The sequence below is a fragment of the Cyprinodon variegatus genome, unplaced genomic scaffold (genome assembly GCF_000732505.1).
Source record: "Cyprinodon variegatus isolate N-32 unplaced genomic scaffold, C_variegatus-1.0 Scaffold550, whole genome shotgun sequence".
NCBI classification, from domain to species: domain Eukaryota; kingdom Metazoa; phylum Chordata; class Actinopteri; order Cyprinodontiformes; family Cyprinodontidae; genus Cyprinodon; species Cyprinodon variegatus.
The window spans coordinates 563,909-588,491 of record NW_015151003.1 but is presented as its reverse complement, the minus strand read 5'-3'; the positions used below and the strand labels follow the sequence as shown (position 1 = coordinate 588,491).

Here is a 24,583-nt window from a genome sequence, read left to right as displayed (position 1 = left end):
TCTTTTACAAACTCTGTTAAAAGTAAATGATTTCCTCACCTTGAAAAAGCTAAAAATGGCATAAAACATGTTTAAAATTGTCTAATTCAAGTTCCAGTTTTCCATTGGGTCAATTTAAGTGAAATTAACTTTACAAAAGCAGATAAACAATCCTAAAGTGAGTCTGTTCCAATTGAAGCACAGACCTTCGAACATCTGAAAAATGCAAATAACCACTTAAATGTGTAATTCAAGTCAAGCACAATATCAAAAGCTGCATTCAGATTTATTTTAGAACTTTACAAAGTTCTTTAACAGCTCCATGTTTGAATCCTGCTATGGTAATCAACCTTATCGGGTCAAAAACTGCTAGAATAAGAGATTAGAAGAAATTAAATGTTGCATTTTTTTTAGATTTGCAGCAGTTTTAGGTGGAAAAACATTTCAAAATCCACTGAGAAACATATGCTATCCTCGAGGTGTGATCCAATAGTAGCTACATGTCTCACTAAAACAGGTTTAACTGAAACAATAAATCTAAAATTTTCCTTTTTTTTTAAAATTAAATTACAGATTAAGGTCAAAACCTTTAAGCTGCTCAAGTGAAAAATGTCCAGAATATGTTGCTTTGTCTAATTTATACACAGAGAGGAACCATAAACCTTCAGCCGGGTCAAAAGAACATCCTGAAGGTTCTAATTAATGTAGATATAAGTCAAGAGCTCCTGTTTGAATAAAAACTAAAATGGCAATAACAAAAATAACACATGCATCTGTTTTAAATCTAATTTTCTGTTTCAGTTTTTCACTTTAATCTTTTAAACATTTTATCACAAACTGCTGTTGAATGTTTTTTTAATCTGGATTAAAGCTTTAACTGAGGAAGATTTCCCTGAAAAAAGCTCAGCAGACTGGAGTCTTCCTCAATGTTTCACACATTGAAGCTTTTTTCTCCAAAAGGCATTAAAAGTTTTTTTAAAAATTGAAAACAATTAGGACTCCTTATTGGAAGTTCTTCTGATCCCAGAAAAGACCCAAATGGCGCTGGCTGAGTCCACGGTCACCTTCAGACCAACTTCCTGCTGCTGGAGCTGGAGGACGAGCGCTGACATCTGTTCGTCTGTGCTGAAGGTTACGAGGGGTCGTGAAGAAGAAACGGCGAGCCGCGGAGCTGAACGAGGCCCCAGGGCCCTTCGTCCTAAGGAGAGGACTTCCCTGCTAGTAAATATTCTGTTTTTAAAGATGGAAACTTCAGACTTTTCTAATTTGGGAAAGAAAACAGTGGGAGAGAGAAAGCATGAGCAGCTGGAGTTTTTCTGGGCTCTCTGCTCATAAATCTCTCCTTTATGGGCCGTGCATGAGCTGCACGATCAGGTTTGCTTTCCAAATGGTCCCAGCTATAAACACACTTTATTTCTCACAGGGTCTGAAGTGTGATTTAGGTTCGGAGGGCACCACTAAGAAAATCCTGTTTCTGCTGCACAAATGTGACAAATCCTCCAGCTGGAACTATTTCTCTCTCTTTTTTTTGGTTGCTTCAAACACTTTTTTTATTCATATACAAGGTTCTGTTACAAATAAAGTATATCATAAGACATTATCTACTGGTTTGGATTCAGAAATACATTAACGTTATACTGGACTATATAACAGGAAGGTCAGAATGCACTGGATCGGCTTCTCAGTGGTATAACATGGAAGGAAATGTGGAAAAAAAAAACATTAAGGATACTGAGTAAATGTCAGAAAAGTCTGTTCTTTAGGAGGCTGTTGGTTTCATCCACAATGTTTTTGAAAAGGGGAATAAGAAAGGATAATGGGGGGTTGGGGGAGGGGGTTCCACTCAGTCCTGGGAAGAGTCGCCGCCTCTGATTGGACAATCAGTCAAAAAAGCAGATATTTGGAAACGGCTTCCGGTCCGGATGTCTTTGAAAAAGGAACAGGAGGAGGAAACAACGCCACCTCAGGTTAGAGATCCCGCCCTCTTCCAGGGGGGGCGTGGCCAATCGACGGTCCTTCCGCTGAAAGGCTCCCCGCCTCCTCTCAGTTGACCGTGGGCACCTGGTTCAGGCTGTACTCTTTGGCTTTGAGCCGCAGGTTGGCGATGCTGTTGGCCATGTTCATCCCCTGCGACGTGTTGGTGTTGGAGCAGGTGGGGGGGTAGGTCGCCATGGCGCTGAGGAGCAAGAAAGCAAAGGTTAGGCGAGCTAGTAACAACACCGACCCGACTCTAAAAGCAGGCCCACCCTGGACCCGAATATCCCTCCTTCTCTTCCTCTGCATCTGATCTCAAAGAAAGCAAAAATAAAGCTCAGTTATTGCAAGAATCAAAAATCAATTGAGGTTCCTTCAAAATTAGATTCTTATATTCCTGCCTCAACCCTTCAAACTGAGTAGAACCGCTCATATTCTGTTCATCAAGCCAACATTCACAGAACCAGAACACGGGTTAACAAACTCCTCTCACTCTTTTGTTTCTCCGTTTGACGTTGAAAAAGCTGCGACTGATCTTTAACTAAGCCATGACCGTCTGGTTCTGGTGCAGAGCTGGAGCACAGTTTAAACACGTTGAACTAATTCAGCTTCATCTGTCTTTTCCAGTTTTTGCACAATATTAAGATTAATTATTTTGTCAGGCTCCCTATCATCTCAGACGTCACTTTAGGTTCTGATGCAGTGAATTATTCAGAACCTTTTGGATTCAAACGCTTCCAGGTCCAGAGGTTCAGCTCGTCATTTATATCTTGTTTCTTACTCAGTAGTGAGTCCAGATTGCAGAGGCAGACACCAGAACCACACTTCTCTCTGATTACATTTGAAACCTGGAGTTTAGAGGCCACTTCAACCCGCCGGGCCTTCGTCATTAAACTGGGGATGAGTGGCGCCCGGAAAGCTCTAATGGACGCGGCTCAGGGAGGTTTTGGATGTCCTGATGTTGGTTTGAAGTTCCTTCTTTTATAAAATTAAAAGAGCTGCCGTAAGATGTTCTGTGGGTATTTTGGTAAAAGGTGGGAGTCACCATAGCAACCAGTGACTCAGGATTTCCAGGCATTACTGTGTAATCTGATAGGAATTGATAAACTGAGATGCAGATTTTCCTGACGGGTTTAAAGTTTTCTGGGAAAGGCTACATTTTAAAATGATTTTTTAGTAAAAAAGTTTTTTAACTTGTTTGGAATTATCTCTTTTAGTGTTTTCATTAAAAATCCTGAAATGAAAACATGGTGATCAAATCAGACAGTTTTTTTTTTCTTTTTTTCATGCCGCTCTGTTCAGGCTGCATTAAAGCTCATTTTACGTACAACTGTATTAAAGGTCTGTTTGGTTCTAAGCTCTACAGCAAGAATAAAGTAAAATGTCTAAAAATGTTCCAAAGAGCCAGAAAACAATAAAAGTTGGTAAAAGTTTTATCATCCTCGCTGCCTGAATGTTGAACCCATGTTGGCCTCTGCTGCCAAAAGTCCTCAGAGCGTTTGAACCAGGCTGAAGGCCGACATGTCGGACCGCCTTTAATAACAGAGGATTGCTGTAAATCACCTCCAGTATAACCAGAGGCAGAAAATGTCCCCAGTAGAATTCCCCAGTTTCGTTATCTGATGCAGCGTAACAGGCAGGGGTCACAGAGGTCGGCGGTGGATTTAATACGCTTTGTTTTCACATTATCACCTCGTCAGGATGGGGATCCGACCCGCGGCGCTGGACAGGAAATGTGTTTATATTAAACACAATTAGCACAGAGGGCGGAGAGCAGCAGTCAGGACATCATGAAGGACAGCTGGGGAGGGATCTGGGGTTTGGGTCAGGATAGTCGGCTAGAACTCGTACCTTTTCACTTCAGAGACATAAAACCTGGTTGTGGGTTTATTAAATCCAGGTAAAATAAGTCAAACAGGGTAACAGGAAGCTCCAGAGGATCCAGACACATAAGCAAAGGGAGAAGAAAAGAGGCCATATCTGAGAAGAACTGCGTCTGGCTCCAGTAAGAGACAAAGGTCCTGTTAGACATGATGTCCACCAGGTCTGTACGTCCAGAATCTCTCCTGAATCTGCTCCATGGGGTCCCTGGCTGGATGTCCAGGACGGTTTTCCTGCAGGACGGTCAGCCTCAGGTCCTCCTCAGCCTCAAACAGTTTTTCTTCCTGGATTTTCCAGTTTAGTTACACCCATCATCCCATCAGCTCCCTGATGAAGGACAGGATCCCCACAGCATGATGCTGCCACCGCTGTGTTCCGGCCTGTTCAGACCCTGTCCTCTGCAGGCATGTATCTAGTGAGAGCCTTCCATAATGAATCCATCCCAGTTTTGCTGGGCTTCCTGATGCTACTTTAGACCTGCTCCAGCTGCTGCAGATCGCAGCATCTGAAGCTTTGCTGCCTTATAAGACGACAGAGCGAAAGTTTTAAAACCGCTAACAGCGCAAAACAATCAAAGAAAACTTCAAAATTTGTTTTCTTCCTCATGATATGGGTAGATACTCATAAACAATAATGAAGTATATTAGTTAATGCAGCTTTGATCAGGTGTGATGCCAGATAGAAACTAATAATCATTCAGCAATAACATAGATTATATTTCATCTTCAACAAATTTCAGAACAATTTGGTTTGAAGTTTTAGATGCAACAGGTAGAGACTGAAAACTGACTATCTCACTGACAGAATAGGATTTTAAATTATTTACATTCAACCAATAAACATTATTTGATTGGTAATAAGACATGCACTGTTTAAAATATTTATGCCCTTTATATAATTAAATAAAAACATTTTCATTGCACTCGCAGCCAACCTAATGTTTTCCTTGGTGTTTTAATGATTTAAAGCCTCAGAACTTTAACATTACTTGGACCTAAACTACCAGGGGTATGAGTTATTTTGGATTGAAATGTTTAATTAAAAACTCCTCCTAAAACAGTAATGTAAATTTTATTTAGTTTTTTGGGGGTTTTTTTCGAAATGGAGAAGAAAGGAAGTTATGAATGAAAGCCTGAGGCTTTAATGGCATCGCTTTATACGCCGACGATGCAGGAAAATATCGGCTGTAAAACTAAAGTCTCTTTGTAGAAGAAATGTTTTTGGAGCTGATCGGAGTTCAGCGGGATCAGAGGAGATGAAGCCTCTGGGAGGAGGAATGAGGAGAATGTTCAGGTAGCAGAGGAAGAGGAAATTAAACAATAACAGAGCGAGACGCCACGGCGGTGTTAGCGTAGCTACTGAGCTTTATCAACGGCTCTGAAAGTTGACAGAAAAAGACATCAGGATATTCTGAAGTAAATTTAGAGAAAATAACATTTTCACAATCAACATTTTTTCTGACTGTTTCCCATTTTCTAAATAAGAAACATACTCTGTTCTGGGTCATAGTATTCTGACACAGAACGTATTTAGGACTCCTAAATTAGCCGCCACTGACCCTCTGACTGAAGAAACCACAATTGATTTCTGTGAATAAACTTTAAAAGCGTACTGAAACGTAATGTTTTTTATTTTGCTTTGCTTTCAAATCTGTCTTCTTTGCTGAAAAATGTTGTCAACAAAATAGGTAATCATTTAGCATTGAAGCTAATCAGAAAGAAATACGCTACAAAGCAAAAGCTGGTATTTTTTATGCTAGTTCTTAGCTTATTCAGATTTGTTTTTACCCAAAAGGTTAGAATCTGGGGTTTATATTGCCTCCTTTTAATCAGATTTTTTTCTTGGATTTCAAAACCATTTATTTTCTCAGATTTCTGCTCAGTAAACATGCTAACAGTCTTTAGCTGCCTCAGCAAGCTAACAGCATTAAACAGTAAAATCAAGACTCATTCTATTCCAAACCAGAACAATAAAAATGTCAAATATGTTCTCACTCTTCAGAACATGAGGGAAATAAATGTTTGATTGTTATAAATGGCAATTAGCAAATTAGTTTTGTTTTCTTTGTTCTCAGCATGAATCAGCGTTTCTGTCGCTGAACAAAATCTGGAAGTCCTCCATTCCTCAGACAGCAACGCTTTACAACAAACCAGTCCAGCATTACTATGAGGCCCACGTCACTGCAAAAAAACCCCCTGAAATTTAAATAAGTAATTTCTTTCTTAAAATAAGTGCATTTTTTTATTGATTTAAGGGGAGAAGTGAGACAATTTGTCAATGGAACAAGACAATTTACATTTAAAATAAGAAAAAAACAATTGCATTGACTTATTTCAAGTGCATGTAATATAATTATCTTATTTAAAGAATAAAAATACTAATTCCTTTGACAGATCATCTTATTTACCTACTCAAATTAAGTAAATACACTTAATTTAAGAAAGGTTTACTTATTTCTAGATCGCTTTTGCAGTGCTGTCAACAAAATGTGCTCCCTTCAATTCAGATCAGGATGTTGGTTTTCTATCTCTTTACTGCACCTACTGGTAAATTATTTAATGGTGAGATCTAATTTCTGCCGTAAACAGGGACTGACCTGGTATGTTATAGGAACTGTTTTTCTTAGCAGTTATGCCTTTAAACCGGATGTCTTCAACAGGGGTCCGTGACCCTTAGGGGGTCCACAGAGGTCTGCATGGGGGTTTAAGGTGGTTGATTAGACTTTTTTTTTTATTTTTTATATTCCCCCCTTCAATAATTTCCACTAATTGAAACATCTTTAATTACAGATTAACATGATTCAACACACTGTAGTGTGTTCAGTCATCAATGCTCACATTCAGCGACACACAGGAGCTCTTTCAAGCAGGGCACTGTTTCATTCACAACACCTGTCCCATCAACCAGGAATCAGAATCAGAAATACTTTAATAATCCCAGGGCGAAATTACTTTCGTTACTTTACTATATATATAATAGAGTGACTATAGGAACAGTTTGATATAACACAATTTCATACAATATATATATAGTTAGGGGGTCCCGCTCCATCTCGCCATCAGTTTGTGGGTCCCGGGCCTGGAAAATGTCAAAGACCCCTGCTTTAAACTCCAGTTACACTGCATGGTGTTTTTTGACTAATTTACAGACTAGAAATCTATCAAGAATGCAGAGAATTAGTTTATAACCTCAGCTAAGGAGAGGTTAAATGCACGCAGAGCAGCCAAGTAAAGATTGATCATCATCTACTGTTCATTTGTGACCACTGGTTCCCCGGCATTACCTTTGACTGGAAGCTGATTTTAGTGTGCATCCCATTTAGACACCAGGATTAGCTAGTCTGGCCATAGAGCACAGCTACTGGCTCTCAGATTTATAAGTGAATCCCCGTTAGGTTGATGGGAAGGGTTTATTCTATTCTGGCCCAGACTGCCGAGGTAAGACCAGATTACACGGTTTAGAGGTTTCCTCCTCGAGATTAGTTCTTAAAATCATTAAAAAACATGAAGGGGAAGCTTCTTCACAGTAATAATCTGCACCTTTGTCAACCAAACGGAAGCATTGTTTGGATGCCTGAACTGAAATGTTTTTCCCAGTGTGGATTTAATGGGGAAAAATGCCAGAAAATGAATAAAATTGCTCAGGCTGAATCTATTGGAATGTAAATAATCGCATTGGTTCCAACATGAACTTCACTAAGGTCAACCTGAAATTAACATCTTAAAACCAAAATAATTTGCCTTAAAAATGTATTTTGTTGTATTGAATATTCAATTAGTCCAAATATACATTTAGTTTAAAAAAAATTAATAATTAAATGTCCAAGTTTATATAGCTTATGCAAAAGTAAGTACCAATCTCAAATTGCCAACTTTAGGAAGAAAATGATTGGTTAGCTGTAACGGTTATCCAAAATGCTTAATTAGTATAGTTTTCAGCCGGTGTTACGTTTGTTTCCCGATCTATATGTTTAACACTTTGAGTGACATCTACGAGCTAATCTATGCTTCACTGATTAAGCTCCAAATCCCCTAAAATAAGTTAAACCAAAGCTAATCTCAGTGAATCTGTGTTTGATTACTTTGTGGCAAAGGGCCAAAATGTCTGACACAACGCATTTTAAAACTGAAATTAAACCGAAAGAAGGAAAGACACATTTTTAAATACAACCAACTCATTTTTAAAAGAAAACAAAGCCAGTTTCAAACAATTAAATCCAGTTTTTTATTTAATAAAAAATCATTTTGACACTAATGCATTTAATCTACAACAACATTTGATCTGTTCATGCTATGATTTAAGATGACTAGACACCAGCTGCAGCTAGAAAGCCTCTGATTTCTAAACAGGATTAATATTTCTGCTTTTATAACACAGAATGATAAATGCAGGTAGCGATCAACCAGGTCATACATCTATTGAAATGAAATAAAACCAGCAAAGGGGGAGTACCTGTAGGGGGCAGCACTTCCCCAGGAGAGATAGTCATTTGGGCGTGGTGCAGGGCGTGGTACGATCGGCTGCTCCACCGCCGTTACTTCCCCTGAATAAGACTTGAGCAGCGAGGCGTTTTTGCTGGCCAGCATGGCTCGCTCATTCCTGCGAAACTTGGCTCTTCTGTTCTGAAACCAAACCTGGAACGAAACAAGAACATGAGGAATGAGAAGGACCCCTAAAACAACCATGTGGATGAAGGTTGGTTAAAAAGGCTCTAAAATATCGAAAAGAAGTTCAGCTGTTGCTCAGTAGGACAACGTCCTCAGAATAAATCTGTGGTGACCTTCTGATCTTATGGACAGAGCAAAAAATGACCCAAACTTTTATATTTAAGGGTTAGGATAACTGCCAGTAAATACAAGTCAAAACACCTAAAGAAAAGTAAAAATTATATTGGTCTATTGTCGTAATTTCCTGCACATGTGACAATTAATAGAATAGAAATAGAACTTTCATCAAATCAACGTTATTGTCATTACACTGTCACAAGTACAAAGCACTGTCTGCATGTTGCTCCCTGGGCTGCCATTGTGCGGTCCCCAGGGAGCACTGTGGGGTTAAGGTCTTGCTCAGGGACCCAGAGTGGCAGTCCATGTGAGTGGGGCTCGAACTCAGAACCTCTGAGACTCACACACAATGCCCTAACCACTAGGCCACCGGGAGTGGTGGCAGATTAAGCTGATGTCTAATCTACGAGAGATAAGCATCCCAGCTGAAGGTAGTTTGCCCTTTAACGAGAAGAACACAAAGACATATTTATGAATTTAAGCACCAACACCTTCATTTTTATGATGCTTATCTAAGAAAGATGCTGATCTGCAGTCATTGCTCCAAGAATCAGACTGACTGACCATCCCTTGCAGTGAAGAAGACAAAGACAGAACATTTTGTCGCATTTAGCTTCCTGTTAAGAGGTGGTCATTAATTCCCATTTACTCGACTTTGAGGAGAAATATGTGGTTTAAACTAGTTTGTAACACAATTATTGGGCCCAGATTGACATTTTATTCATCAATTATCACTTTTTTTTTAAATCAAAACCCTGCAACTGAATGCCAGATGGGGATTAGACGGATCAGCTAAATCAGAGGAACCAGAAAATTCTGGAATATTTGCTCGAGGGCCGGTGTTCTGTCAGAACGGCATACGCTGTCAGATCTGCTTACATTATTCTAATACGCATGCGCAACAGGGAATTATTGTCACATTCAATGTTAGCAGCGGTGAAACGACCAGAAAAAAACAAATTTATTTTAACTTTTAAAAAAGAAACCAACTTTGATTATACTGTTATTTCTTGGATGCTGAAACGGCCAGATATGATTAAAGTTTCCAGGATGTGGAGAGAAGAAGCCTCTATAGATAAAACAAAACCATCAATAAAAATCAATTGAATTTGGTTTTGTTTTCATGTTTAAAGTCATAGAAAACATTGGCTCTTCTTTATATTGTGACTCAGGATTAATTTAGGTTAGATAAAAACTAAGCTTATGCTGATCTGACAGAACACTGCCTCTGTTTCAATCTGAGGAGTCCAAGCAAAGGAACGGTCCTGTCTTCTGAAATAGCATTGAGATCCTGATCAAACCAATAGAGGCTCCTGCAGAAACAAGCTTCCTCTGTGAGGCAGCCTAGCTGGAGGTAGGAGGACCTCTAACTCTGTCTGAACCACCTCAGATGTTTGGAGCTCAGAGGGAACGCCTTGGTACGGATGGAAGGACGGGTTTAGAAACTCTCAAAACAATTTAAATTAACATTTGAAGCTGTTAGAATAACTGCGGCCGTCTCCGTCTCTCCGACCATCGGCTTTTCCTCTGTGATCCAGCTCAGTAGATCTCCTCTAAGCCCTGATGTTTGCTTTGGAAGCCGCTTTCTTTTTCTCTCTGCAGATGTTATTCTGGGATAACAGCAGAATAAGGAGTCACAGTTTCTCAGTAGAAGGATCCATTCAGCGTCTGGATGCTAAAAGAGAGCAAAGCCCATGTTGTTTAGTGAGTCAGGAGGGGGGGGGAGCTACAAAGTCAACATCAGCCTGATTTAATTTGACAGGGTGGATAAAAAAGTGTTAAAGTGAAATCAGTCAAAGTTTCAGCCTGAATGATTCCTGATGATGAGCTGCAGGTTTGACGCCTCCAACTAGCTGGGATCCCTGCAGCAGGTAAAACACTGACTGCTCAGGTCTGCCCCCTGACCCCCTCCTTTCTCCATCAGGTTTGATGCTGACACTTTCCCACAGGAGAGTCGGGTTTGATGGGTTCGGCTGCAGAGGCCGTCCTCCCTTCTTCGTCCACCTCCTCCAGGCCTCATCAGCCTCCTGCTCCCTGAGATGAAGCCTGGAGGCGGTGGAGCTGGGCTGGGCAGCGATGTTGTTTCTTGCTGTGAAATCAAATCCATTATTAGAAGCTGCCTGCGCTCAGAGGGCCTCGCTGACGCACAGCCTCTGGAATGAGTCTCTTTTATCAAAGGCTTTCTGCATCGCTCTCTGCTGCACATTAATCACAGATGTGCAGCTTCGCTCGCGCCAACTTCCCCATTTCAACCGTTTCCCCGCAGAAGGAAAACTTTCAGTGAGCTGTGCAGATTCCTCCGCAGCTTCAGACCAACTGGGAGGCTTGTTTGCTTATTTTCCTGCATTTTAAGACTTTTACTGGATGCAACTTTCATGCATTTGCATTAAACCTTCCCGCTGAGCTGTTTTCCCAACATGTGTTTCATCGCCTATAAAGCCTGTTTTGCTGCTCGCACGCAGCTGCAGCCTGAGTGAGTCACCAAAAAACCCTCCTGACGTTTGGAGTTTAAAAGTCAAAATAATTCACATTGCACCAGAAAAAAGAGGCTGATTTGGCCCTGATTTTGGTCTTTCAGGCAAAGCTGAAAGTCATTGCTGGAAGTGAAGATTACCTGCACAGCCCCAAACTAAAGGACTGGCAGAGAAAAGGTGCTCTGATGTTAATCTATTGATACAGAGCCTTAAACTCCTTTTAAAAGCCTGAACTATGACTTTATTTAGACAGAAAACTTCACTCTATGATCTCATTTGGTCTAAAGACGTTGGGCTTAAGTGTTCTTTTTTTTTTTTTTTTACATTTTGCATCTTTTTAAAAGGGCAGAGCTCAAGTGTTCTTCTGATTTTTATTTGCTCTCTAAATGATTAATATCTTAGAGTAGAGAGCAGTCAGAGTGTTCTATGTTTGGAGAGTCAGAATGGATTTAGGTCTGAGAATTAAGTTAAGATTCAAACTGAGTTAATTTTCGTAGTTTGAATCTTTTAAAGAATCGAATATGTCAAATAATGTTTTCTTTTAAATTAAAAAGTTTAGGATGGGACTACTTTCTCTGTCAATGTCGCTACTTGATGCAGGGTGTATCCTTCCGCGGATCACTTGATACCATCAGAGCTTAATTTGCTTCTGCTTTAGATAAAAAAATGACAGTTTTTTTTTTTTTCACAGCGCAGTAGCAGAAGGATACGGCGTCCTGCTGTGAGATCTTGTGGTTTTTGTGCTGCTGAAACATCAGGCTGATGCGGAAATTACACTGGGTTAAAATCTACAACATATCAGCTGAATGAACCACTTTGACTGATTCGTTTTTAGAAGAGAACGTTCTGTTGAACCCTCATCACCAACGTATCCTTCCACCTGTCAGGTGAGTCCCTCAGCACCACTCTATTAGAGTTTAAGCTGAAGCTAAATTATTTATAAAAAACAAGAACTGTGACAGTGCTTGACTTCTGCATCGCGGATGCATGGCTTGACTGAGTTTTTATCCTTAAATGCTTTTAAGTTGAAAGTGAAAGAATTTAAAGCAGCCTCAATTATCTGAAATTGATTTACTTAATGTTTTTTTTGTTACTTTAATTTAATGTTTAATGTTTATTATGTGACTTTGCTGCCGGACTACTTGAAAAATAGGTTTTTTTATCCCAATGGGAATTTTTTCCTGGTTAAATAAAGGTAAAGAAAAAAAAAGAAAAAAAAAAGATCGCAGACGAATACCAGAGAAAATGACAACAAATTTAAAAATCTGATTAATTCATCTATGCAGAAATTATTCCCAAAAATCCAGCAATCGGATTAAACTCTGACACCAGATCAGTGGAGGGATACACAGAGGTACTGTTGTTCTTCGGTTGAGAAAGTAGTACCATAGTAAAAACTATTTAAAAAAAATAACGTTTGAGTTTCATTTAATGTTAAATAATATATATTAAATATATAAAATCTATTTTCAATAAACACATATAAAAGAACCAACAAGGCTTGTTTCCTCAGCCAAATAACATCAATGTTTCAATTTGTATCCTTCCACAGTTTTCTATCAACAGCCTCCAGTTGTTTGTGTGAGACGATCTGTTAAAGAGAAAAACCTTTAACACTGCTTCACTTTTCCATCACGTATTCAATCTGCTTTCTCTTCTGTGAACAGAAGGCCAACATCGACGAGGTGACCGACACGTCCAGCAGTTTCATCTCATCAGAAAGATGTTCCTGAACGATGAATTTACCAAAGATTTCCCTCTATTTAACCAGAAGTCGTCTGATCTGAAACCAGACGCTGAGGGAAACAGTAGATAGAGAAAGTAGTTCCAAAAAAGGGTAAAAGCAAAGAGACGTAACAACAAGGCCACAGAAAAATTATGGAGCAGAGCATCCTACCAAGTGCAGGTATCAGTGGAGGAAGGTGTCAAAAGCCATGAACAGAGAAATGCTGAGGAAGTAATGCTGCATCACAGGGGACATGAGGTTCATTTTGATGTAGATGGAATCAAATCTAAAGATCTGCTTATTCTGTTTGTCTAAAGGGTTCCCTCCTCAGAACCAGAACCCAGGACGCTCAGCTGCTTCTTCTACATAACAACGTGTAGAAACATTTAAAGGTGACCTGATAGCATCCGCTTTTAAACCAGAGTCTGGTTCCAAGAAGCAGAACACTGAGGCGGTGAGTTCGGATCAATTTAACTTGGATTTGGGGAGTGGCGGCCTCGTGGTTGGAGCATAGAGCTTGGAATCCTGAGGTTGTGAGTTTGAACCCAACTCCCACAGACTGCCACTCTGGGTCCATGAGCAAGACCCCTGGGTGACAAATAATGGCAGCCCACTGCTCCTCAAGGGGATGGGTTAAATGCAGAGTTAAATTTCTCTAATGTGAGATAAATAAAGAGATCAATTATTATTATGATCATTATCAACACTGCGTTTGGTTCTGCAGGATGTGTGACATCATCCGAACATCACGCCGAGCTGCTGCAGCCCGCCTCATGTGCTGCACACGTCTTATCAGTGATCAGTGAAGGGAAATGACGCGTCTCTAACTAGTTCTTATTGGGTGCCTGATGATAACTCTAAATGTGTTAATCCCTCTCAGCCTACAGCCTGGATTATTGGCTTAATCTGTGCTAACCATTTCATTAGGCTGGTTAAAGCAAACCAGAGCAGTTTGTTCTGGTCTGGAATCCAGGATGAAAGCGCCTGGCTATGAGCAATCAGAGAACTTCTTTTCAAAATAAGAGCCCCCAAAGGTATAGGACCTACCTGGACCCGGGCCTCGGTGAGGTTGACCCGGCGGGCCAGGTCCTCTCTGACGAAGGCGTCAGGGTAGTGCGTCCTCTCAAACACTCTCTCTAGAGCCTGGAGCTGGCTGCTGTTGAAGGTGGTCCTGTTCCTCCGCTGCTTCCTCTTCTTCTTCTCCTCTGTGTTCATCTGCTCGTCTACAGGCAAAGGAGGAGGAAAAGGTTAACCTGGAGAACCTTCTCCATGTCCTGGTTCTCCTGCATGTCTGCTGATCTGCGTAAAGTTCTGAGGAGTCAAGATTTATCATCTTCTCCATTTCAGCTTTTTACGTTTCAAAGCTTTTCTTTTCCCTAAAGTCAACATTTGTTTCCCACCATGAAGGGAGCAGATCTTTCTCCTCGCTCAATTTATAGGAAAACAAACAAGCGTTCCAAACTAAAGCAGTTTAAGGAAATATTTCCTTCGCAGCTACAAAAAAAAAAAACATTAAAATTCTCTGTTTGTGAAAATAATAAGCAACAAATCATGCAGATTTTCAGAAGTTTTATGGAAGAGTTGCATCAATTTCCAACAACAGTTGAATTCCATACGTTTAAAATTTCTTTTCATTCTCATTTGCTTGAAAACTTCTTCACATAATTTTCCAAAATTACTTAAAATCCTAAAAAAATTTATCTTTCCATCCTCTTCTCATTAAGTTTTGTCTTTTGTATTAACTTTAAACCCCAACAGAATAAACAAAAAGTGATCCTAAAAAATAGCATTAAAGTTATTTAATGTTAAAGTAAATATTTATTCAAAAATGCATGATTTTGTTTGTTTTTCCAGAGGTGAGGAAGTATTTGTGGCTCTAATGAGTTTCCTGTGAGGTTCGGCTGCAGCCCTGAAAATGTTTTATCTGCATTTTCATTTTAGAGGAGCAGAAGAAGAAGAGACGATCTGTTCTAATGCAAACCATCCATGCTGGCAGCTTTAGTTCAGCCCAGGAAAATTTAGGTGTTCGCAATTCAGAGTTAACCTGTTTAACTCTAAATTGGGCATTTACAACTTTACTGAGTGTAAATCTGCTCAAATGTTGGCGTTAATAATCATTGTAAAATTTGCAGTGTAATTTTTACTCTATATGCTGCCATGGTTACCCGCCAGTCTGAGAGGTGTTCTCGATTTTGACAAAAATATGATTAAAATTAACTTTAGGTTACAAAATCTGATACTATAGCTATAAATTTTGCACATGTTTGGAGTGGGACCAAATTATATATGAAACAGTTATATTATTATACTGCTCTATAAGAGTTAAAGTAATACTTTGAATTGAATTTATTTGATGCAAACAAAGAACCTGCAGAGCCCCCCAAGCCCACGGATCCCCCAGCCCACGGATCCCCCAGCCCACGGATCTTCTGCAGAGGAGCCTCCATGCTCCTTCTGAACCTTCCTGCAGAGGCAGAGGAGAATCAAAGCTTGTGGCTCCACAACCAAACCACAGAACAACACTTTCACACAGAAAAGGAGCAGAAAGATCTGCTTCCTAATTGCAAACACCCACAGCAAACCTGCAGGAACAGAACCCAGACCCACTGAGCCACCGTTCAGCACCACGGGCCCCATCAGCTCAGAGTAGTCCACAATTTAGCCTCTATAGCAAAAATATATAAACTCCTTTAATAACCATCAAATAAAAAAAAAAGTATCAAAGAACAAAGTGTTTATAAAATGCATCACTGTGTAATTTATAGAAACCAGCTGCAGCTGGGAACTCAAAACATATACACTTATACTTTTCATATAAATACATAACATTTTTATTTTAGGTATTGGTGGGGAAATTTAGGATTTGATAGGATTCTGTTTTTTTTGTTGTTTTTTTTTTTACATGTGTGTGTGTGTTTTTATATTATTCATTTAATATTTTATTTCTATTGATTTATTTATGACTCAGTTATATAAAAATGTGAAGCAAACATGTGAGGCTGTCACTTTACCTTTTTAAGTAAAGAAATATGGGTATTATAAAAGACAAAACAATATATATTAAATTAGAATATATTAAAATATACGGTTAAAAAAAATATTTGGAGAATTTTTCTGAATTATTTTAATTAATTTGTGATGTTAGAGGGAAACAAATGACAGATTTAGAAATATAATGACTTTTTTTAATGCCATCCTGACCTTTGTTTATTTATCTCCTTATTTACTATTTGGTTAGAAACAGTTTTTTTTCCTCTCTACAAACTTTTAATTTTTTTTTTTATATATTGGAGAAAAGCTTTGTTTATTGTTGGTACAGATGGGTTTTACAGAAAATATTTTAGGGAAATTTGTGATTTTATTTAGCAGGGTCTGAAACCAAAGAGCCTGATGAAAGCAGCACACACACACACTCACACACACACACACACACACACACACTCACACACACTCACACACACTCACACACACACTCTCACACACACTCAGTGTTTGTTTGTTTTCCCATCAGCAGGTCATCCCACAGCTCAAAGTTTATCTGCTGCCTCCAAACCAAAACAAATTAATCTGTTTCCACCTTCAGCTGAGGACGGATTCTCATTTGGACCATAAATAAAGTTTCACATGAGGGATTTTTACAAGTCTAAGAAAGATCTGATACCGGTTCGGCTGCCTGGATCAGAACCCAATCCTGATTTAAAATTATTTCTTTTTGTTTTCAGTTTAGATTTGAAAAACTGAATTAAAACAAGAAGTTTGAGATTATTTGCTTGTAAAGTTAAACCATTTAATTTAATTTAACTTCAGTTCATTTCCATCTGATCTTTGATAAAATCCAGCATCATGATCAGCTGAGCCTGGATAATGATAACATAATAATATAAAACGTTCTATGATCCGCCATAAATCAGCCAATCTGCTCCTAAATGAAACCCAACTCGTTTGTTTTCCTTCTCTTAATCATGTCTTGACCTCCAGGATTTATCTTGTGACCCCTGTGTGGGGGTCCGGGGCCCCTGTGCTGAAAACTAACAGATTAGACTAATGAAAACATCATTTCCATCAGCTGGATCCCAATCAGAGGCTGGAAATGAGCTTTTCTTCCCTGCAGGCATCATATCTTCTCATTTCTGAGTGAAAGTGTGAACCCAGCCGAGTCCCTCCGAACCTTTTGGATCAGGGTGTTCTGTCACAACGAAGTTTAATCCCTCAGATTAACAAATAGGCTAAACTTCGGTTGAATTTTAAAAGGTTTCTTTATGTTGATGGAAGAACTTCCAGGGCTAAGATTTGGGTTTTGTTGAAGAACTAAATTAGTTGCATTTTTTTTTTTTGTCAAATTACGGAACAGTTATGTAATTAATGTAGAAAAAAATCCCATTAGATTAGAAAATTCCTGTTCAGATGTTGTTTAACCTGCAGTTGTTAGTCATTTTATCTTACATTTTTGACTCTATCGACTTTAAGCTGCACAGCGAGCTTCAAACTTTTATTAAAATTTTTATTATTTTATTAAAATAATTTTAATACCTTAAAATAAGCTCTGTGACGCGGGACGAAAGTAGAGAGTTTAATCATGAATAAGATAAAATTATATAATAATTCTAATCTGTTCCGCTGATTTTCTGTAATTAATAAGTTTCATTTTATTGCTTACAGAGAAATTTTTTTTGGCTATTTGACTTTTTTTTTTTAACGTATTTCCACGTTAAGTATTCCTACAAATCAGAAATAATTAAATAACGTTTCTACCAACATTTATTTCTTTTCTTTCATCGCAGATTTTAGCTCGAATTCCGACATTTGATCAGCAGATCTACAGCCGTGAGTAGATCCATGTTTAAATAAATATAGATAAGAGGAATATAGTCTCGATTATTATAAAACAATAAATTATTCGAACTTAAACAATTTAGTCTCGAAAATGTGAGATATTTTATTTCTTCTTTTTTATTATTGGTGTTTATTCTTGTATTTAGTCCGTTTTTTTTTTTTTTTTTTTTCAAATGAGTTAGAGTCAAACTTTATTTCCTTTCTTCTGTTTGCGGCTCCGCAGTCTGAGACTCGAATGGAAATTCCACATGAAGGATTTAAAAAGATTAAATTTACTGGTTAACTATTTAAAAAAAGAAAGAGATATAATCGTTTTTGGGGGAGGTTGGATTTTTTAAACAAGTTTATTTGATTTTTTTTCCCCCCTAGAAGTTCGAGCAACTTTCTTTTGGTCTAACAGTGAAAATGTGACACAGCGTCTGCAGAAAATTGCCTTAAATTATAGATATAGATTTAAATCCTAGTTTGATTACTAGGGTATTTTATCAGGAAACTTCTGAACAAAAAACAAACAAACAAAAAAAATTGGAGATTTATTTAAAAAAAGAGTCCAGATGGATTTTATTCAGTTTTCATTGTTTTTCATGAGGCAGTTTGGATCCTGAGCGTCTCACTAAAACCCTAAACACCATAAATGTTTTAAAAAAACATCTGGAACGACAATAACATAAATGCTGAATAAATAAATTCAAATATAACAATAAAACATTTTTTTTTAAAAAATATCTAATCAGTAAAACTCGGAGATTATTTCCTCTTTCTCCACTTTTCTGTCTGAGCGGCACATAAATTAAAAGCTGCTCTGATTGGCTGTTGTCCGATTGGACACGCGCGCTAATTATGACAGATGATTGGCTCGGATCATCTGAGGCTGTTTGACAGCCTGAAAATAAGCGTAAATTAACGACGTGACCCGCGCGCTTCCTGCCGCAGCTCTGGCCTTTTTTTTCCTCTAAAGAAATAACAAAAACAGTAATTAAAGCCTAAAATGTTTCTGTCAAATGGGGGGGAGGGGTCATTTTCTTCTAGAAATAAATGAATAGATCTGAAATGAGTCTGTTTCATCAGCCTTAAAAGCGCGAGAGAGTCCAATCACTCCTCCTCAGTCATCATGTGACTCTCTCAACATATTTTCAGAGTTATTAGCTTTTTTTTTCTGTGCAGAGGAAACCTGGAGCGTAAATGTGGCCTGTTTGGGGTCAGCAGAGATTTATCACCCCGGAGCTTGACTCGTAAGGCTGCCTCCCTGACCGTGTCCAGCATCATCATCACACCGCGCGGACTTCAAAGCGCCGATGCAGGAATAATGGCCGCTCTGAGGGGAGCCCGTCAGGAATGATGCATGGCCACCGCGCACGCGGATAGCTCCTCGGGCACGCGCAGCAGCGAACAGATGAGTTTGGTTTGAGGCTGACAGGAGCGCATCTGCTCACACTTACTCTCCTGCTGGGTCGTGTCGCTCCCGCTGGTGAGCCCCGGGGACTCCAGCATGCTCCTCCCGGCCTCACCGACGCCCTCATCGGCCTGGGTGCCGACCATCTCCCCGGCCTCCTCCAGGTCCAGCAGGTGGCTGACAGAGAAGTTCTTCTTGGCCTGCAGGGTGTCCAGGTTGGCCGTGATGGGGCTCTCCAGCCGGTTGGAGATGGCTGCCTGTCTGTCCATTACATGCGCATAGCTGGAAGTCATGACGCAAAAAGGAGGAGAAGCGGAAAAAACACGCAGCGCTGAGGAGGATCACAGCGAGCAGCGTCCCCGCAAAGTACCGCACTGGTCTCTGCTGAGCTGTTCACATCCAGGGGAGCCGCGCAGAGCCCGAACCGAGATCCGATCAAACCCAGAGCGACCAATCCATCCGGCGGCGCAGGTCAGAGGAGAGGAGCCCCGAAGAAGGTCCCAGGAACCGAGAAAGTTTGAAGACAACAAGAGAAAGTTCTGCTCCAAGTCTGATCGAGTCACATCTGAGCAGGAAGAGCTGCTGCTGCTGCGGATGATGACGACCAGATGCGCAAAGTTCAGTGTGCGCGCAAAACTGGCTGAGCTGCAGCCAAGAGGCGCAGGGAGGCTGGACTCCCTCCCCCTCCTTCCTCCCCCCTCCCCTCTCTCTCTCTCTTTCTCTCTTTCCCTCATTTTCGTTATTTGTAGTTATTTTACTTTTTAAAGCTTTTAATAAACGTCACACACTGTCAACAAAAACATGTGAAAACTTTGCTTGGAGTGAGGATCCATCCCAGAGTTTTCACTGGCAGCCATTTTGTTTTCCTTTCAGACCACAGAAGGTCCAGAGGTTCACTTTTTTTTGTCCAAATGCAGAGAATCACTTCAGACTAAAACTCAGTGGAAACATGAAGCCAAACTAAAGCTTCAGTTAACTAGAAAATCATAAATAAAAGAACAAAACCAGCCACTGGGTCTTCAAAACTTGGCTTCAAAAAAAGGAAAAACAAATATTGATTCATTAAAAACTCACTAAACTGGCTGGAGTGAGCATCATCTGCAGGAACCATTAAAGGACCGAGAACTCATCCCTGAGGAACACCATGAGTAACAGAACCCCCAGAGGCTGCAGCAGACAGTGATGAAGAGAACCAGGTGAGAAAGGTTCCTGATCTGAAGGATCATCTGGATCAAAGTCTCTGTGGGCTCAGAGGATAAAACGTTCCATGTTTCTCACAATCATTTTCTTCATGACTTCTGACATTTAATAAAACCCCAAAGAAGAAACTTCATGTTACTAGTTTCACATGGGAGCTTTGAGGATCTCCTGGAGCAGACATTTGCAGTTTTCTCAGATCTGTTTTCTGATGTTCCTGATGGATCCCAGAACTATGGGTCAGCTGGTTCTGCTCTGATAGTTGCTGGTTAGATTTCCTCGAGGGACACTTCCTGCTCAGGTGGGGCAGTCAGGTGCCCTCCTGACCAATAAGAGCAGAGCTCCTGTTTCATGACTTTTTAAAAGTGTAATAACTGGAGATCCAGGGGAAAATCCAGAGCCTGGACCAGGAAGTTCTGGAGGGGAAGACATTTTGTTCCTCAGCTCTGAGGTTCTGCCTGAAAGATGAACTTCAGGGCAGAGCTGCAGCTCCTGAAGCCCAATATGCAAACAGAGCAGAGCTGCAGCTGCGGGGGGTGGGGGGGCTTGAGATGGCAGGAGTCAGCTCTGAGCTGCCATAGACATCCCGCAGCCTCCAGCCCCCCCTCAGCCCCCCGATCTGGGAAAAGAACACTTGATGCCATCAAAGAGGCGCAGATTGAATCCAGATGTTCTCCAGTCGTTCTTTCCATGTATTTAATGAAGGCGCAGGGATGGAGGAGACTTTTTCATCATTAGTTCTCCCCCCAGATTCTCTTTTCCTGCCTACGAGTCCGTTCTGGTGCCAGCTCGAAAATAAAAGCAGAAAAAAAAGAAGAAAAAAAAAAAAACGGGGAAAGAGAAGAAAAAGGCCTCCCCAGGTCTCCTCAGGGGGCTTCACGTCTCAGAGCTTCATGAGGAGGTTTGCAAACATCTGGGGGGGAGGGGTGCAGACATCAGCATCAGCTTGGGTTAAAAAAAAGAAAGTTTAAAATAAGAATAAATCTAATAAAGCTCATTTGAAAGAAGCAGTTTATGGGGGAAATGCTGCAGATCTAGTTTTGAAATTTCTACACTTCTAGTTTACAAGATGCAGCAAAAATATACAATAAAAAAAGAAAAATCTAAAATGTACATTGATAAAATCATTTAAATAAACACAGGAGAAGAATATAAACAAAGAGCTAAATTAAATTTGGAAAAACCTTCAGAACCTCTGAAGGAATTTTATGATTTTTATTGATTACTCAGTTTTTTTTAAAATTAAGAATTACCTGCAAATATTATGAAAACAACATGAAATAATAATAAGTAATAATAATAATAGTTAACAGGAAGAAATACGGTTTAAAAGAACTTCTGGAAACGGTTTTACGTTTCTTTAATTTTTTTCTTTACAGTCAAAAAAGGTTATTATTTGTAATTATTTGCTTCAGGATCCATTGAGTTTACGTTGAAATTATTCTATATTTTATTTTAAATTACAGACGTTTTTCTTGTTATTTTTGCCCCACATTTGAGAAAATGTTTTTTTTTCTACCAAATAGCCCACTTTTTATTTATTTTATAATTTTATAATAATTTTGATCTTTTTATTTCAGTTTGATTTTTTTTTTATTTCAAAATATTTTTACATTTTTTTATAAATCAGATTTTCACCAAAATTTTATTTTAAAAAAAAAACGCGCCAAAGGTTGGAAATTGTTGCTCCTTCTGGGTTCCGATTAATTGAAACCCAATTAATCGGCTCCAGATGATGATGATGATGATGAAGATGATGCATCCTCCTCTTCACTCTTTAATCGTGTCTGCATTAAGCGTCAATCTGAGCGGATTAAAACTAATCTGCCTGAAGAAGAGGGAGGGGCCCCGGGCCGCCATCCTGTGGCCCCTGCAGCGGATCCTCTCCTCTTGTTTCCTATATTTCCCTAATTTGGGGTCAATATTTTCCGCCCCTCCACCTGATTTCAGCGTGACTTTCAGACTCGCAGGGAGCAGGTCGGGTCTGATCGGACCGGATCCAGAACTCAGCAGAACTCTGCGGACCTCCAGGGTCAGAAAATGAGCGCAAAGGCAAAATAAACGTTAGAATAAAAGGGAATAAGAAGTGAATTTGCTGCAAGCGGTTCTGGTTCTGGGAGACTTTCTGAAACTAAACAGCTTTTTAATTGGCATCAAATATCTGATTTAAATCGAACTCCGCTTTTTTATTTAATTATTTTTTATTTTTTGGATCTGAACTATTTTCCTATTTAAAAAAAAAAAGAAAAAGAAAAGAAAAAAACAACATTTTGATCCTTGGAGCAGATTTTTTTTCTTTTTTCTTTTCTGGATTATATAAATGGACGCATCAGGATTATCTGTTCGAACCGAACCGAACCGAACCGGAGGGGCTGCTTTCTGCGCCTCTCGCGGTTCTTCTGGACCTTCCAGACCAAGATGCATGAATCACCTTTAGGAAACCAGTGGACTGTTTCTATGAATAAATTTAGTGTTCGGATCGTTTCTTCTCCCGGACCTCAGCCGAACCGAACACGACTGGTTCTGTTTAAACACAAAGAGTTTAAATCTGATGCGATCTGAGTGAAATGAGGCGGAAAAAAATCCAGACTGTTCATTAATCTGGGATTAATAATCTGAGGATGATATAAAGACCTGCAGGTGATTCAGATAAAATCCAACTTTAGAACTTGGTTGATTGTTTTAACCTTTACAGACTCATTATGGCCATTAGATCCATCTTTTATTTCTGCTTTCACCTCATTTGACTCCGCAGCAATTAACGGCAGAGTCACGTGTCACAGCTAATTAGACTCAGAGTTCCAGAGCTTTCTCTATAATTAGGACCAATGCTCTGAATTCACGGTGAATGTGAATCAATAACTGAAGGATTGTGGTCACATTCCAACCGTGAGATTTATGTCTGCAATAATTATAGAAAACTGTGTTCCAGAATGGGTTGCTTTTAAAAAATAGGCTATTTCAAAAGGCAAATTGTTTTATTTTCTTAAGACTCAAAAGCGGCTTTAGCTTATCAATCAGCATTAGAGGTCAGAGGGTTTAAAATTAAATAAAACTTCAATAAGCATATAATGAAAATATTCAATCAGAAGTTTTATTTATAATATTCTTTATAAAGCAAAGGTTACAATAAGTTTAGATTTCTTTTTAGCCAAACAGTTGTCTTTATGTGAAACTGAATCCACTTACTTTAAAAGAATTTTATTAAGATTAAAATTAGGTTGGACTAATTACACTTTTATGTAATTTGTGTATTTAGACCACCCACCGAACAAACAGAAGCTTTGCTGATGCTCTGCATCGACTCTCTAGTTTGTATTAAATCTGTGTTGAGTAAAACTCAGCAAACTTACACATCCACTCAGGTTTTTCAAACCTCTGACAGCTGTGGTGATCCCTGTTGCACGTTTTCCTTCCACTCAACTTTCTATGAACACACCCTCAGGACATCCAGCTTCTCTAACAGTCACCTTCTGAATAACATTTTTCACATTATTAGTTTTCATTTCAAATCTCCTCTGCAAGGAAAATTATTTAGTGAAGATCTTACCTGCAGTAGAATTTGATAAATCTACAGATTCTCCTCACTTACAAGGATAACAGAGAATCTAAATTAACTAAGTTCTGCTTGAAAAGCAAAGAAGACGAAAACTCTGCTAATTATCTGCTAAATGAATTCAAAGCTTGGATGACTCTGAGCTTTTTAAAGAGCCCTGACAGGAAGACAGGCATTCAGCAGAGGCTACTCTCCTTTAGATTGCCTTTTTATTCTAATACAGAAATTCTTCCACTACTGACCTTGGGGTTAAAGGTCAGCTCTGACCTTAAATGTAACGGTCAGATAAAGCAGCTGTGAAGTCTAGGTTCTATCAGTTCAGGCTGAAATAAGGCCAGTTTAATCCAGGAAGAACTTCGAGGCCTTCGTCTGTGGGTTAGTGCTCCTCATGCCTCCTAGAGAGATGAAGAAGGAGCCTGTGTGCACAAAATATTCATTTGTTCCCACTAAGTATTAATATGTTCACTCTGAGTGTTTTTTTTTTCTTTTTTGTCCATAATATGCATCTGGGGGTTTAACCTTGCCTGCTTTTTTTCTAATTCCATTTTCCATCCCTTTAGAAGTAATTTTTCCTTTACATTCATCCTTGGTGCATGCTTAGTGGCACATCAAGGTTTCACTGACTGCAGGTACTGGAGAATTAACTAAATCCCCCTGTTCAGCTATAGAAACCAGTGAGGCCCAGAACTTTCACCCTATATGTCCATCCAGACCAGAAACAAAGCATCAGCTCGCACAGAATGAGTCTGCCTTCAGCATGAGTAAATATGCACTTTAATGCTGCAG

At 39.4% G+C, this 24,583-nt stretch overlaps 1 protein-coding gene across 1 annotated transcript; it reads right to left on the bottom strand.

Annotated features, from left to right (window-relative positions):
- Positions 1-540: 540 nt before the first annotated feature.
- On the bottom strand, positions 541-19,675 carry prrx1 (paired related homeobox 1). Its single transcript, XM_015391588.1, has 4 exons — positions 19,091-19,675; positions 13,866-14,041; positions 8,287-8,468; positions 541-2,155 (listed from the first exon to the last, which is right to left on the bottom strand). Exons 1-4 carry the CDS (start codon positions 19,335-19,337, stop codon positions 2,023-2,025), a joined length of 738 nt encoding a protein of 245 aa, XP_015247074.1. The 5' UTR covers positions 19,338-19,675; the 3' UTR covers positions 541-2,022.
- Positions 19,676-24,583: the final 4,908 nt, after the last annotated feature.

Bases quoted from the DNA above. Each gene is read 5' to 3' on its own strand.
- prrx1 (XM_015391588.1), bottom strand. From the start codon at position 19,337: ATGACTTCCAGCTATGCGCATGTAATGGACAGACAGGCAGCCATCTCC. The intron at 14,042-19,090 runs GTAAGTGTGAGC...CTTTGCCTGTAG, and splicing joins CGACACGACCCAGCAGGAGA to ACGAGCAGATGAACACAGAG. The intron at 2,156-8,286 runs GTACTCCCCCTT...CTTGCTCCTCAG, and splicing joins GGAAGTGCTGCCCCCTACAG to CGCCATGGCGACCTACCCCC.